This window comes from Anopheles arabiensis, chromosome 2, assembly GCF_016920715.1.
Source record: "Anopheles arabiensis isolate DONGOLA chromosome 2, AaraD3, whole genome shotgun sequence".
NCBI lineage: Eukaryota > Metazoa > Arthropoda > Insecta > Diptera > Culicidae > Anopheles > Anopheles arabiensis.
The window spans coordinates 41,039,347-41,053,046 of record NC_053517.1 but is presented as its reverse complement, the minus strand read 5'-3'; the positions used below and the strand labels follow the sequence as shown (position 1 = coordinate 41,053,046).

Sequence of the window (13,700 nt, the reverse complement as noted above, 5' to 3'; positions counted from 1 at the left end):
TGCAGGTCCGCACTCCGGACAGGTTGATCGGAGTCAGTTTCGCGCAGTTACTCGTCGAACGTCGCCGCGAAACGTGGTTGCTGCTCTGGTGTGCTGTGATGGTGTGATTTTCCAGCCTTAGCAACGCAACATACCCGGATGTACTGGGCGGTGGAAAGAGCTCTCTCTCTCTCTATTCAAGGATCGGTGTTGTGGATGTTTGTGTGTGTGTGGTGCTAGCAAAATCATCTGTAAGTTGGTTGCGATTACTCGAAAGGGCCAATTTTAACGTGTCCCGCCGTTGTGACGTATGTGAGAAGTGATGCCTCTCAAGTGCTTTGAAGAGTAATTATTCGTTAAAAGCCTATTTTTTCTCGATTTGTTTACAATAACTGTGTGTGAGTGTGTGAGGGAAATTCCCCCCAAAAAAGGCCCTTCAACAAACGGTGCTACAAACTGTAGCGATCGGTGTGACGTGTGTGTGTCTGGGATTAGTAATTAAGCGAAGGAATCTGAACTGAAGCCGATAGGATACGGGCGTAAAAAGAGCTCTCCCCCCTTTTTGGCAGAGTGAAAATGGCCATTCAAATGGAACAGGTAAGTGCAATGGAAAATGCTTACGGATGCTTTTGCGCGAATGGACTGAACAGACAACAGACAAAAGATGGTGTACTAGTGGAAGTTTTAGTGATGATGATGATTGGAATGTTGCACGCACACGGACGAGAAACCAGAGGATCTGTTTAGCGAGTTGCAAGCAAGCCTATTCCTGCATTGAAATATTGCGCGGGATGTTTATCCTGCATAGATTAAAATCCAGCAACAGCTTAAAAAAGATAGCTCCATAAATCAAATCATCCAATCTGCTTAAAAATCTGTATAGCATCGGTTGCATGCATTTTTTGTTGCTCTCCGTTACAGTCCGTCGAGCAAACTAATAAATGACTTTCGTGTGTTGCGCCTCAAGAAACCAGCCAGCCGTAAAACCGTTCCACACGACATTGCTGATGCTGTGTAATTTGGCTCCATACGCGAATGCTTTATTACCTTTTCTAATGCAAACATGTTTGTGGCAGCATTTAACCATGCTTCTACCATGTTTTGAATTCCATCTCGTCTAGGAAAGTTTCAGCCACTTTTGCTAATAGAAAACAACTTGTTTGCTTGGCAAAATTATTTCTTTAAATACATAAAAAATCACCAAATTACAAGGGCTTACTATTGCTTTACATCAAAAGGCATATATTTAAATAGACTGAGGGACTGGGCTAGTGACGCAGTCGTCAGGACGTACGACAGCTAGAACTACAATTCAGCGTTACTGGGTTCAAACCTCGAATTGATCATGCAAGCAAGGCAAGGGCTAGACTGACTAAAACTGTGCATCAAGTTACTATTAAGTTTAAAATTGTGGTTTAAATTTAACTATTTCCGGAATTTACCCTATAAATACCTCATAAATTAAACAACCCTTTTATATCTTCTGGGTATTTATGATTTGACACAGTTATACCAAGAAAACCTAGAGTGATTGCAATAAGCAAGCGAGAAAACTTTACTTTACTTACACAGAATGTAAAAACCTTCATCAGTCGATAGATTTAATCGATAGTTACAGGCAACATTGCACAAAGCCAACTTTTGTTGAATAAAACATATTTTGATATTTTATTTAAAAAGCTGATGTAATTCCTCAACTCCTTCTTTTTGAGAATAAATGAGATCAGTTTCTTCGCCATCTTATTCTTCTGATACCACCCACCCATGATTGGGCTGGCCGAGCATTAATAACTTTCCAATTGAACTACTAATATGAGATAGGACTTTTACATGTGACTTACTGTGGCAGATAAGATGTCTCAAAACAAATGCGATCCTCTGTGAAAACACCAAGACATCTTAATTTAAATTTCTTTTAATTTGGTTCATTAAAAAAAAGTATAGAATTTTCAAATGAAAGAAATGTTTTTAATGGAGTTTTCTGCTATATAGAGAATATTTAAGAGATCATTCGTTGGATTGGTTTTGATGGAAATTGATTTTAACTTTCATATTTTGAGCCAATACGGAGTCCCTAGTACTGGAAAGTTTGAAGCTTGACATGTGTGGTTAGAAAGGTACAAATAAGTTTTGTAAAACTATACTTTGCCAGTAAATATTGCAAAGGTGATCATCTGCCTTCAAATGCAAACATCTAAACGAAACTCGCTGTGACGAGATTTCTCAATTCCATATATGACTCCATATGACACTATAAAGTTGTGTGATAAGGACTCATGATGCGAAATTAAAAAACTAAAACCGCACCATCTGTGCCAACCTCCCAAAAGCTGCTTTCTAATTAAAAGCATTCTCCTCCAGCCTAAACCAAGATTATCATCGGAAAACGCACTCAATCACCAATAAACCCTTCAATATTCCAGGTTCTTTTCCTTCTGCTATCGCTGTACGCGACCCTGACCGTGGGCGATCATGCACCGCCATTTAAGCCGTTACATCCGTCGGCCTACACCAAGTCTCCACTGATGTATCCGAGCTTCGTGCCCAAGCACGGCATCGGGCTGAAACCGTACATGACGCAATTTCGTGCCGGCACGCGGCTAGCACCAGTAGCGATTCGGCCAGCTCCATCAATGATTATGAGGTACGGATATACTGCTGATGCCCCCCACATATTCAATACGCATGCTTTCTCTCGAACGATGCGCGCGTGTCGAATGGAAAACTCCATTCCTCCAGACACGTGAGATTTATCGCGTCTACTGCATTCACACTCCGCTGCTCTACCATGCGCTCTCTGTCTCTCTTTTTTTGCAGTTTGAAAAGACCCATCAAATCCATTCTAAGCCACCCTTCGCTTATGAAGCAACCGCTACTGAAACGACCACCGCCATCGCTAGCCTTTGCCGCGGCCAGCATCAAGCATCACAAGTTCCACAGTTCCCCGCCAGGACCGAGCACGGGTGAGATTGTGTTCGAGAAGCTGAAGCCGGTACGTAGTGTTAAATTGTGTAGTGAATGAAGCTGTACAGATTGGTGATGGGTAAAGTTAACAAAAAACCGAAGTCGACTCCGATCCGACTTCGATTATTTCGGAACCGATTCCGGATGGTAGGTCCGCCCAGCATTATCCAGAGTCGTTTGGAATTGTCTGAAGCCGTTCGGAATCGCCAGGAGTTGTCCAGAATCGCCCGAAGTCATCCGGAGCCGTGTGGAGTTGCCCGTAGTCGTTTGGAGTCGGTGTCGGCCGGAGTCGGTTTTCGAAACAAAGGCATTTATACGAAGTGCACATGCAAAGTGAAAGACAAAAAAAAACACAACGAAATGAAATGCCTGATAACAAGCAATGACGGCTTTAGTTGACTCTGATCGATTCCGGTCGACTCCGAAAGACTCTGGACGACTTCGGATGACTCTGGACGACTCCGGACAACTCCGGACAACTCTGGACAACACCAGTCGACTCCGGACGACTCTGGGCGACTTTGGATGACTCTGGACGACTCCAAACGAGTTTGAACCGGACGACTCCGTCTTCTGCCAGAACTAGTGCTCCGACTCCGGCTGGAGCTAGTGGTTCCCAATTTTTCGGAGTCGGAATTGGACTAACAATAGTCGGAGTCGGATCGGAGTCGTGGGTGCGCTCCAGAGAGCACATCCCTGATACAGAACGTCTTACTGATGAGTGCGCTTGGTTTGAGTGCCTTCATTTTGTAGATCACCACGAAGCTTACCTCTCACAAGGATGGAGCAATCCATACGATCCCTGCACCGAACCTGGGCCTGGCGAACGCACCGAAGGCCCCGAACCAGATCCGAGTGACGTCCTACGAGGACAGCAACAAGCTGGAGATTGAAGTGAAGACAACCAAGCCCACGTTTACGGCGAAACCGGCCTTTTTGAACCTCAGCCCAACGGTACGTAAGGGAGAGCGGGAGTGTGAAGTAGTAGTGACAATGCGCTCATGTGCTCATGTTCCACCCCTTTTAGCCCGCCCCGGCTGTAGGAACCTACGCCCATCACCACGCCATCGGTGCCAACCCGCACCAGTACCAGGTGACGGAGGAGCACTCGAACGATGTCACGATCGGTGATTTGTACTCGGGCAAGAAGACGTACTTTGCGCCGGATCCGGACCCATCGCTGCCGAGCAAATCGCTCGTCCCAACGTCCGATCCGCTCAGCATACCGAGCAATGGAAAGTTTGCGCCAGCCACCAGCGTGCTGGTACAGTCACCGGTCGCGCACTACCCACTCCAACCGCAAACCAGCGCCTCGGCCGTGATCCAGTACGTCAACGCAGTGCCGCAGGCCAGCTATGCCATTCCGCTCGCCACCCAGCCCCAGCTGCAGCAGCACATACTGCAACAGACGGCCATGCTGCAGGAGATGCCCGTTTCGGTTAGTATCACCAACCACCCACCATCAGTTCCGCCGTCGTACTCGAAAACCTCATTGTTGATGCCCGAACTTGATCACACCTACCTGCTTTATCCGCAGCACGACAGTCCCGACCATCATAATCATCGCCCTTCGCCACACTAATCGTATGTGACACATTCTTCTAATACAGAATTCCCTCTCTTCCTCGCTTCCCGCCCAACGGGGTTTTAATTCCAGCTCTATAATCCCACCTATCTTGTGACCCAATCCAACAACCTTTACAACACCCACCAACAGCAGGCGTCGGTGAATCTCTTCAAACCGGACACCAACTTCCTTGGCACGGTGCAGCAGCAGCACCAGCCACATCCGATCCACGTGCAAACACAAACGCAAGCACCGCCCATCCCAACGACCGTGCTGTACAACTCGTACCCGGCGTACAACAAGCACGCGGAACCGGCCGCCAGCACCGGCCAGATCCTCTCTGCTACGCAGGATCAGCTGCACGAGCTGCAGTCCGTCGTGAACCAGATTCAGTTGAACGACATCCACAACCAGCATTCCGGCGACATGCCAACGTACGCCCAGCTCGTGGGGCACGAGCAGCCGGCCATCCATCAGCAGCAGCTGCCCCAGCTCAACCAGCTCGAGCAGCAGCTGCAGCAGCAGCTGATCCAGCAGCACCAGCAGGAAAAGGGCCAGAATCCGCAGCGCCAGATGACCGACGCCGAGATTGCCAACCTGCTCAACTACGGTATGATCAATCTGCACAACAATCTATCCCCGAGCGACTACTACCACTATCAGGTGGACCAGCCGACGGCGGTCCAGCAACCGTCCGCACACCACACGTTCTACGAGCTGTCCGAGCGGCAGAAGGAAAACGATCGCATCCTGGCGCAGGCCCAGCAGGAGCTGTACCACCAGCAGAATCAGCAGCAGCAGTACCAGCAGCAGCAGCAGCACCAATACCAGCAACAACAATTACAACACCAGCAGGACCAGCAGCAGCAGCAGTATCAGGCGGACCAGCATTCCGACTATCTGCAGGCGTACCAGGAGCATCAGTTGGCCGTTTCAAACATTCTCGGCTTGCAGGACAAGCAGACGCAAGGGGGAGGCGCTGTGCAGCAGTATCAGCACCATCCGCAGGCAGCCATCGGCAGCACAGTTGCGCCCCAGTCAACGCAGAGTCCACTGCGAATATACGTACCGGATGGAGAGCACGAATACTCCAACAATGTAAGTAGACCTCTCAGCAGATAGCATGCTTATGCCGTAATAACCACTCCGCAATTTTCAGATAAACGCACAGAAACGAATGGACGAAATCGATTTCGAGTACGCCGATGTGGAACAGCAGGATCAGGGTGTAGAGGGTGATACCGGCAGCACAGCCACGAATGCTCATGCACGAAGCGACGAACCCATCACGCCAACGTCGTACGACGACACCACCACTAATGCGTACTACGACGAGCGAACGGCAGAGGATGGTAATGAGGACGGGAACAGCGAGTACTATGACCAGAATCTAAGCAACCATCGGCTCGAGTAAGCATCGCTGCATGCCGATGCCACGTGCGCCAGTCCCTTATATTAGCGCCTTGCGCTTACGTTGCCTAACTGCTTGATTGCGCATTGTACAGCTGGTTGTTTGATAAGATCAGGGAAGGGTAAGAACGGAAGCGTTAGTGTATATCGTACAATCGTACATCTTTAGCGTGTAGGAAACAAACACATTATTTATTTCGCCCTAGAACTTCTAAATAAAACAAATAATTATCATGAAATGTGCGCATGAACGACAGGCGACAGTATTTCATGACAGCTGGACATGGTGAGTATTGTATGTCATTTGCTAACGATTTGAGAACATTAATTCACTTTAACTTAAGAAATTGATATTTTGTCTTGTTTACTACTTAGTATAGCAAATTCAATAATGTCATCGTCAGCATACGAACGGAAAACATAAAATTCAAACGAAGAAGCTTTTAAACGAGTAAACCGTCATTGTGACGCAATGGTTTGGATTAAACATGTATTGTGCAACGTTAAAAATGGCTAATCAAGAATATATTAAATGAACAAATCAAGCGTGAGATAAAAAAAAATCCCCTCCCCCAGCACGAAACGCACGTTCGCGGCAAAGTTAAGAAAGATCCACTTCCAACATCTGGAGTACCCGCTCGAACCCAAACACAGACGAATAGAACACGTACGGTTTGCTGCGATTTACGCCAAAGTCCGGCTCCAGGGACGGTACCGTGCGCATTAGCTGCGGGTTCGGTGCAACCAAACACCCTACCGGACGCTGTACGTTCTTGCGCATCTTTTCCTTGCGCTGAACGAGCTTTTTCGTCTCGCGCAACATGTAAATGGCATCTTTCGATATCATGTAACGCCGTATAGCCTACAGAAAGTGGAGGGGTGAAATAGGGATAAGCAATCATGGCATGGCAAAAGCTCACAATCATGAACGGATCAACAAATAAACTTACATTCTTCTTCTTGTTATCGTGTGCTAACACCCACAGCAGTGTACACAGTGTGCTAAATATTCCACAATCCTTATCACACCAACGTAGCAACATCTGCGATACGGTGACGAGGCCATCCTCCTGCAAAAAGTGCATAAAAATGCGTTATTAATGACCAGCTCCCCCTGCTATAATAAAAGCCTACAGCGCACAAACCGTACCTGAAACGCTTGCTCCTTGGTACCCCGGAAGCGTGCCAAATTCAATATGATGCGGGCGCAGATTTCGATCAAAATTTTGTCCACCTCGGACCGGATCGCTTGAGCCATCATGTTGTAGCAGAACACGGACAGAAACACGGCATCCTCCATGAGCAGATGCGGCACCAGTCGGGACATGCGCTCCAGCCGCTTCAGGATGCCGATCGCTTCCGACGAGCTGAAGCGTGTCTTCAGGAAGCGCAGACAGAGCCGGCTCACGTTGCTCAGCCGGATGGTAGGATCGCGCCGTGCTGCCATGCGGCTCGCCACCATTTGCTGAGCGATTTTGCGCATCTGCATCGTCTGGTAGCGCTTGCGGTGGTAAGCGCCACGCCACCAAGCCTGTATGCGCAGGGCCGCCTTTTGCTGCCGCTTGCGCTCCAGATACTCGGGCGTCAGCAGGGCAAGGAAGGCGCGCCGCGCCAGCACACCGCGCCCGTAAGTCTGCAAGCCGCGCACCGTGCGGCGAATCTGTTCGAACCGCAGGCTCTCGCAGCGAGTTTGCAGCTTTTCTCGGTAGCGTCTTTGGACCACAATTACAGCGCTACGGTAGATGCGATAGTTCGCTTCATCGATCAAACGCTCCCGGTAAGCACGGTAGTGGATTTGAATCGTTCGAACAGCTCGCAGTGTCTGCTGGTATCGATCGCGTTCTCGGCGCATGCTCAGCGTGGCCTTCCAGTGGATTTGAATCGTTGTAACCGCACGATAAATCCGACCATACTGTGCTGCGTCGTGTAGCATGGCCCGTCGTGCACGGTACCGTGCTTGGATCACCGTTGCAGCGTGCTTCAGAGCGGTGAACCGTTTGCGCTCCATTACCATTGCACGGTGACCACGGAACCAGCGCTGCAGCGTTACCGCTGCCTTCCTCTTGCGCTCGTACTCAACGACGGTCTGGCGCGTTAGCAGCTTGCCACGGAAGCGGCGCTGTATCGCTAGGACCGATTCGCGAAGCCGAATGAAAGCTGCTCGATCGTGCCTCATGTTCCGATAGCCACGGTAGAACTCCTGCACCACAATTGAAGCACTTTTCAGATTCAGGAATCGGCCGCGACATTTCTCCATCGCGCGCTGGGCACGATACTTGCGCTGTAGCAGTACGATGGCCTCGCGCACCCGTTCGTACTGCTGAACGGCCTGCTGCTTAGCACGCTGTGCACGGTAGCGCCGCTGCATTACTACGGTGGCGGATTTCAACCGCAAAAATTCCGATCGCTGCTGTCTCATGTGCAAAGTAGCGGCCCATCGATGGGAAACGGTGATGGCACTTCGTTTCAGGGCTGCATACTGCACGCGTTGGACCCGGCAGGCACGGTTGGCCCGGAAGCGACGCTGTACCACGAGCACCGACTGCCGAAGCTGGAGGAACGCGTTTCGGTCCCGGTTCATTTGCAGCGTTGCGCGTAACCGTCGCTGTATGGTGACGGCCGCCCATCGACAGTGTTGCGTCTCGCGACGAACCATTCGTCCCTGCACAAGGGCACGATATCGCCGTTGCAGAACGGTGGCCGCATCACGGTAGAGCAGGTAGTCATGTCTAAACTTCCTTTGCAGCAAAACGCCTCGCCACGACCGTTGCAGAGTGAGGGCAGCATTGCATTGCCTGCGGTAATGGCTCCTGACTTGACGCATCTCCAGCGTTGCGCGCCACTTGCGCTGAATGTGGAGAGTCGCTTTGCGAATGGATTCATACCGCTGTTTGGCGGCTCGTCCGGCCAGGATAGCGCGGAATCGTGCCTGCACGGTGATGGTGCATCTGCGAAGTGTAACAAAACGATCCCGTGCTTGGCGCATTGCCAGTGTGGCCCGATACTGACTTTGAATGGTAAGGATCGCACACCGAACCTTCGCATAGGAGGCGCGAGCGGCACGCATACTCAATTGCGCTCGGAATCTCCTCTGAACGCAAAGAGTGGCGACTCGCAGGCTGTTGTACTGTTGACGCTGTTCCATCATCGCTTTGTTGGCTCGGAACCGTTGCTGCAATGTAACGGTGGCTTTGCAAAGCGTCCGATACCGTTCCACCTCCGACTGCATTGCCTGTCGTGCGCGGAAGCGCCGCTGCACGTTGATCGCTACCCGCCGAAGGGTTCGGTAGTTCGCTCTTTCCTTACGCATCGCGAGAGTGCCACGCCAACGGCGCTGTACCTGCACGATCAAGTTCCGTGCGTGTGCGTAAGTGTGTCTGTCCTGCCGCATCTGTCTCCAGCCACGATACTGTTGCTGCAGACGAATGGCACTAGCACGCATCAGCAAAAAGCGGCTGCGCAGTCGCCGCGCTTCCATACATTCGCGCCAGCGGCGTTGAATACAAATCGCTGCCGAACGGCTGCGTAGATACTCTTTGCGCACGATGCGCATCCGCTGGTACGCTTGGATCTTTGCTGCTGATCGATTTTGGAGCCGTTTCCTTCGAATGAACGCCACCATCCCGTTCACGGTCGCATGCAGCCGACGATGGATCACGTACGATTTAATGCTACGCTGAATGATGGTCGCCTGCAGGTGGCGGTGCTTTGCCTCGGCCCGTATCTGCCCGATCAGGGTGGCCGCAGCAAGAAGCTTCCTGCCGAGCGCGTACCGTCGGTACGATGTTTGCAGTACGATTGCCGACTTTCTGCAGAGCAGAAAACGCTCCCGCGCCTGGCGCATTTGGCGCACCGTTCGCCACCATTGCTGTATGCGCAAGATCGCGCTGAACCGGCGGGCAGCTAGCTTCTGCGCCAGATATCGTCTGGTGAACCGCTGAATCGTCACGATGGCGCGCAGCTTCTGCCGTCGATGGGCTTCGTACCAAACGCGCACGCAGTACCCGCGGACAGCGGCCTGAATCGTGCGGGCCGCCACTTCTCGCCGCAACGCACGCTTTTCCTCGATCCGGCGGGAAATGGTCACCTTCAGCCAGTTCATACGCCACCAGCGCTGCAGTACGATTGCGGCCGCATTGAATTTTGGCGCACGGAATTTGTACACAATCTGCCAGAGCAGGGACATCGTCTGCTCCCGATGCCCGTCGCAGATGTCCTTGGCCGTGACGTTGCCGGCAATTTTATAGTCGGCCTGTTCCAGCGCCACCAGCGCCAGGTTGATGTTGTGTATCTTTTGCAGCCGCGATATGGGCGGCACGCGCAGGCTGGCCGACAAATCGTCCCGCAGCAGAATGATCTCCATGACGCGCGTTAGCCGCACGCCGTCCCGCAGATCGACGGCCAAATTCTCGAACGCGTAGTTGTACTCGTCCAGGAAGGACTGCTTGTGCGACAGCACGTAGCCGACGCGTTTCATGTGCTTCGTAATGTCCCCAATGCCGGACACCAGCTGGGAGGCAAAGCGGATCAAAATTTCCTTCGTCTCCTTGTGGGGCGCGTTGCGCACGAACAGGCATGGGTTGTGCTTGATCAGCTTGCGTCGCTTGGCCGTGTCGAGAAACAGGAGCAAAAACAGCACCATTCGCAGGGTAAACTTCCGCATATGTTCGGCGTACGCGCGCGAAAGATTGTACGCTTTGGAGTTGCGTGCCTCCAGGTAGCGATCGCGAAACAGGCGATGTATGATGAACGTGCTCAGTCCGACGATGTCACGATTCGATTGTAGCTCAATCTGCTCGCCAAACACCACCTCCAGCCCGAGCCGCAGCCAGAGCGGATTGAAGCACAGTAGCAGCTCCAGGATGGAGCGCTGCAGCACCAGATCGAGATGCAAGTTGCGATCGGTGCGCAGCGACAGCAGTTGCTTCTCAATCTGTGCGGCCACCTTGCGGAGCGGCATCGCTATCTCCTCGCTCGTGTACAGCGCAATGCCGGCACTGCGCAAGTGGTTCAGTCGGGTTTTGTAATATTTCGATGAGATCAGCTCCTTGGTTGGGGCGAGCGTAAGCTCCTTCGATTTTACCTCGTCAAACAGCTTCCCAACGTCCAGCGGTTTATTCGGCTCCGTGTCCAGATCGGCCGGTATGGTCACCAGCGCGTTAAGCCACTTTTTCATCTGTCGCTCGTACTGCTCGAACGCCCGCTCGTCCAGATACATCGTGACGGTAAGGAAGGGATTACAGGTGGTGGTCGCCGCAAACGGATCCGGATTGATGAGCGTTTTCAGATGCCGGTCGGAATCGTACAGGAACACACGCTTCTCTTCGCTCTTCGGCGGTAAGCTGCATGGTACGGCGGTTCGCTTGAGGCTGAGGCTTCGCGATGTGCTCTGTAAATGATTACACAGCGTAAAGGAGTTTGAATTTTGTATACAAAAAAAAAGGAAATTTAGGTTTAACAGCCCCTGTTTAGCTTACCAGTGTTACGCTACGAGTCGATGGTGTCGTTGACTTGTATCCAATCGGCTTCCGGAAAGTGCTACTGATTGACATTTGCGTTTCCGTTTTGGTAACCGACTGAAGGGCTTGTGCTATAATCGCGCTAGAGCTGGAAGTGAGTCGACAACGCCGTTTCGGTGGAGATATCGTTAGCTCAAATGGTTCCAGCTTCAGCTCCTTTCCATCGCCAACCGATTCGATGCTGCGTTTGCATCCAGTGCTCGGCACGACCATCTCATCGCTGAACCGGCCAACCTCGTGCAAGTTAAATCGGCTCGACTGTGCCCGTATTTCATGCTCGCGAAAGATCTTATCCCCTTCGTCTTCTCCGAGGTGGTGACTCTTATTCGTGCTGCTACTGTTGCTGCTGCTGCTCTTGTCCAACAGGTTTGGCAGCGAGGAGCGCGAAACACTGTCCTTAATAGTGACGGTTACATTCCGCACAATGTTTTCCACCGATGCAGACCGTGAACTTTGCTCAGCCGACACGATAAACGTTTGCTGAGTGCGTAGGGAAGCTAGCAGCTCGGTATCATCGGATACCGAGCCGTTGCGCCGATCGTGACGACGCTCGAACGTAATGCCGAGTTCCGGCACGATCTCCTCGGCTATGCTCGTCAGATGGGGACTGGAATCGTGTGCAACCGTGTGCGTTTTGTCGGTAGCGGGCTCAGGATGTTCCCCATGGACTGGATGTTCCCCATGGACTGGCATTTCATCCTTCTGATTCGTTTCTAGTTCGTGCTCCTCCGTGTCTCCTTTTTCATGCTCTAGGGAGAACGTTAAATGGCGCTGTAGGTTTTCATCTGACTGCTGCTGCACCAGACTACTGTCCACCATGGTGGGACTAGCTATAAATGGCTTCAGAAACGTCTTGTCTACTGGCAAGGGTTTAGTAACGGTGGAAAAGCAACTGGGATCGAACCGTGTGTTGCGATCCTGCGGCGTCAAGGCTGTCGTCTTTTGTCGTGATTTGTCATCCATCGCGTCTGATTCCGTCACCATTTCCGCTGTGGGAGCTTTCGGCGATACCTCCAAGTTCTTGCGCACGGAATGGTCGATCAATCCACGCCGTCCCTTGCCTTTCATGAAATAGTCGGGTGTGGGCTGGTTTTCTACGCATTTTACATAGCTATCATTCACGGACAGGGGCGACAGGAACTGCTTAGCATCCAGCCTCGCACCAATAACGAGCGGACTGGTCGGATTTACATTTTCTTTGTCAGTAGTATTCTTGTCCCCTTCCTTACGCATTGTCCCCGAGTTTGCTGCACCGTACTCGTCCATCATATCAAAACTACCGTCCCCAGCGCCCGGCCCATACATGGCCGTTGTTACTTTCGACGCAATAGTCCCCATCCTGGAACCAACCGTTATCGAAGGTACCGACCAACCTGGCTTGCCGGGAGAAGTTTTCGTCTTCTTCGGTAGAACGTTGCGCTTTAGCTTCACCTTCGGCGGGGAGGGTGATTTGAGTTTCAACTTTTTCGGTACGGCAAACGATTTGGCGACAGGTTTGCGGCTGGCGGTTGACTTAGGTTCGACGGTTTTCAAAATAAACTGCACGTCCTTTTTGTTGCCAATGCTATCGGTAAGCACGAGCACGTCCTTGCCCACTAGCAGTTGCTGGGGATTCCACACCACTTCCAGTGTCTTCTCTGCGCCGGCCTCCACATCGGCCGTTGTCCACTCGAACCAAAGCCCACACCCGGGATCGGGCACTCTGGTAAGGTTAACCTGGGACGGTAAGGTCAACGTGTATCAGAAGCAGGGAAGGGAGAGGGATGAAACTGCACACATAATTGTCTGTATACAATACCTGCACCAGCGTCTTGTTTGTATTCCGCACAATCAGCAAACGACGAGCACTCTTGCCTACGGGTACGCCTTCAAACACCACGGTAGCCTTGGGAGTAAAAGGTCCTAGCAGAACCAGCGTCGGTTCCCGGGATTCGTTTGTCCTCGGTTTCGCTACGGCTCGTGGTGGCGTACAGGATACCTGACGGGATGTGTAACAGTAGTGTAAATGCTAATGCGACAACAAAATGACAAACATTCGGCTGTAAATCACCTCAAACGCGCTCATCCTTTCCTCATGGCTTTCGGCAAAGCCAGATATAATGAAGGAAGAGTGGAAAACAACGCACCACGGAATGCACACGATAGCGTAAAAAAACGAAACAATAACGATAATACTGAGCAAACAAACTTAACAGAGGTAGATTAATTTCACTGCTATTCCACGGCACAGCTCGCGTCCGTCCAGCCGTTGTTGCCTTGAA

At 51.4% G+C, this 13,700-nt stretch overlaps 2 protein-coding genes across 3 annotated transcripts; one reads left to right on the top strand and one right to left on the bottom strand.

The window, feature by feature from the left end:
• Positions 1–45: 45 nt before the first annotated feature.
• Positions 46–6,202, top strand: LOC120895140 (probable serine/threonine-protein kinase yakA). The gene is made up of 7 exons (XM_040298218.1): positions 46–576; positions 2,403–2,623; positions 2,797–2,971; positions 3,697–3,897; positions 3,971–4,381; positions 4,601–5,608; positions 5,670–6,202. The coding sequence occupies exons 1-7, from the start codon at positions 556–558 to the stop codon at positions 5,922–5,924; spliced, it is 2,292 nt and encodes a 763-aa protein (XP_040154152.1). The 5' UTR covers positions 46–555; the 3' UTR covers positions 5,925–6,202.
• Positions 6,148–13,700, bottom strand: LOC120895139 (protein abnormal spindle). Of its 2 annotated transcripts, XM_040298217.1 has the most exons (7): positions 13,490–13,700; positions 13,238–13,417; positions 12,813–13,155; positions 11,398–12,188; positions 7,071–11,309; positions 6,871–6,990; positions 6,148–6,782 (listed from the first exon to the last, which is right to left on the bottom strand). In XM_040298217.1, the coding sequence occupies exons 1-7, from the start codon at positions 13,502–13,504 to the stop codon at positions 6,522–6,524; spliced, it is 5,949 nt and encodes a 1,982-aa protein (XP_040154151.1). In that variant the 5' UTR covers positions 13,505–13,700; the 3' UTR covers positions 6,148–6,521. The 2 variants fall into 2 exon arrangements, with proteins under 2 accessions (XP_040154151.1, XP_040154150.1); XM_040298216.1 differs by having other exon boundaries at positions 11,398–13,155.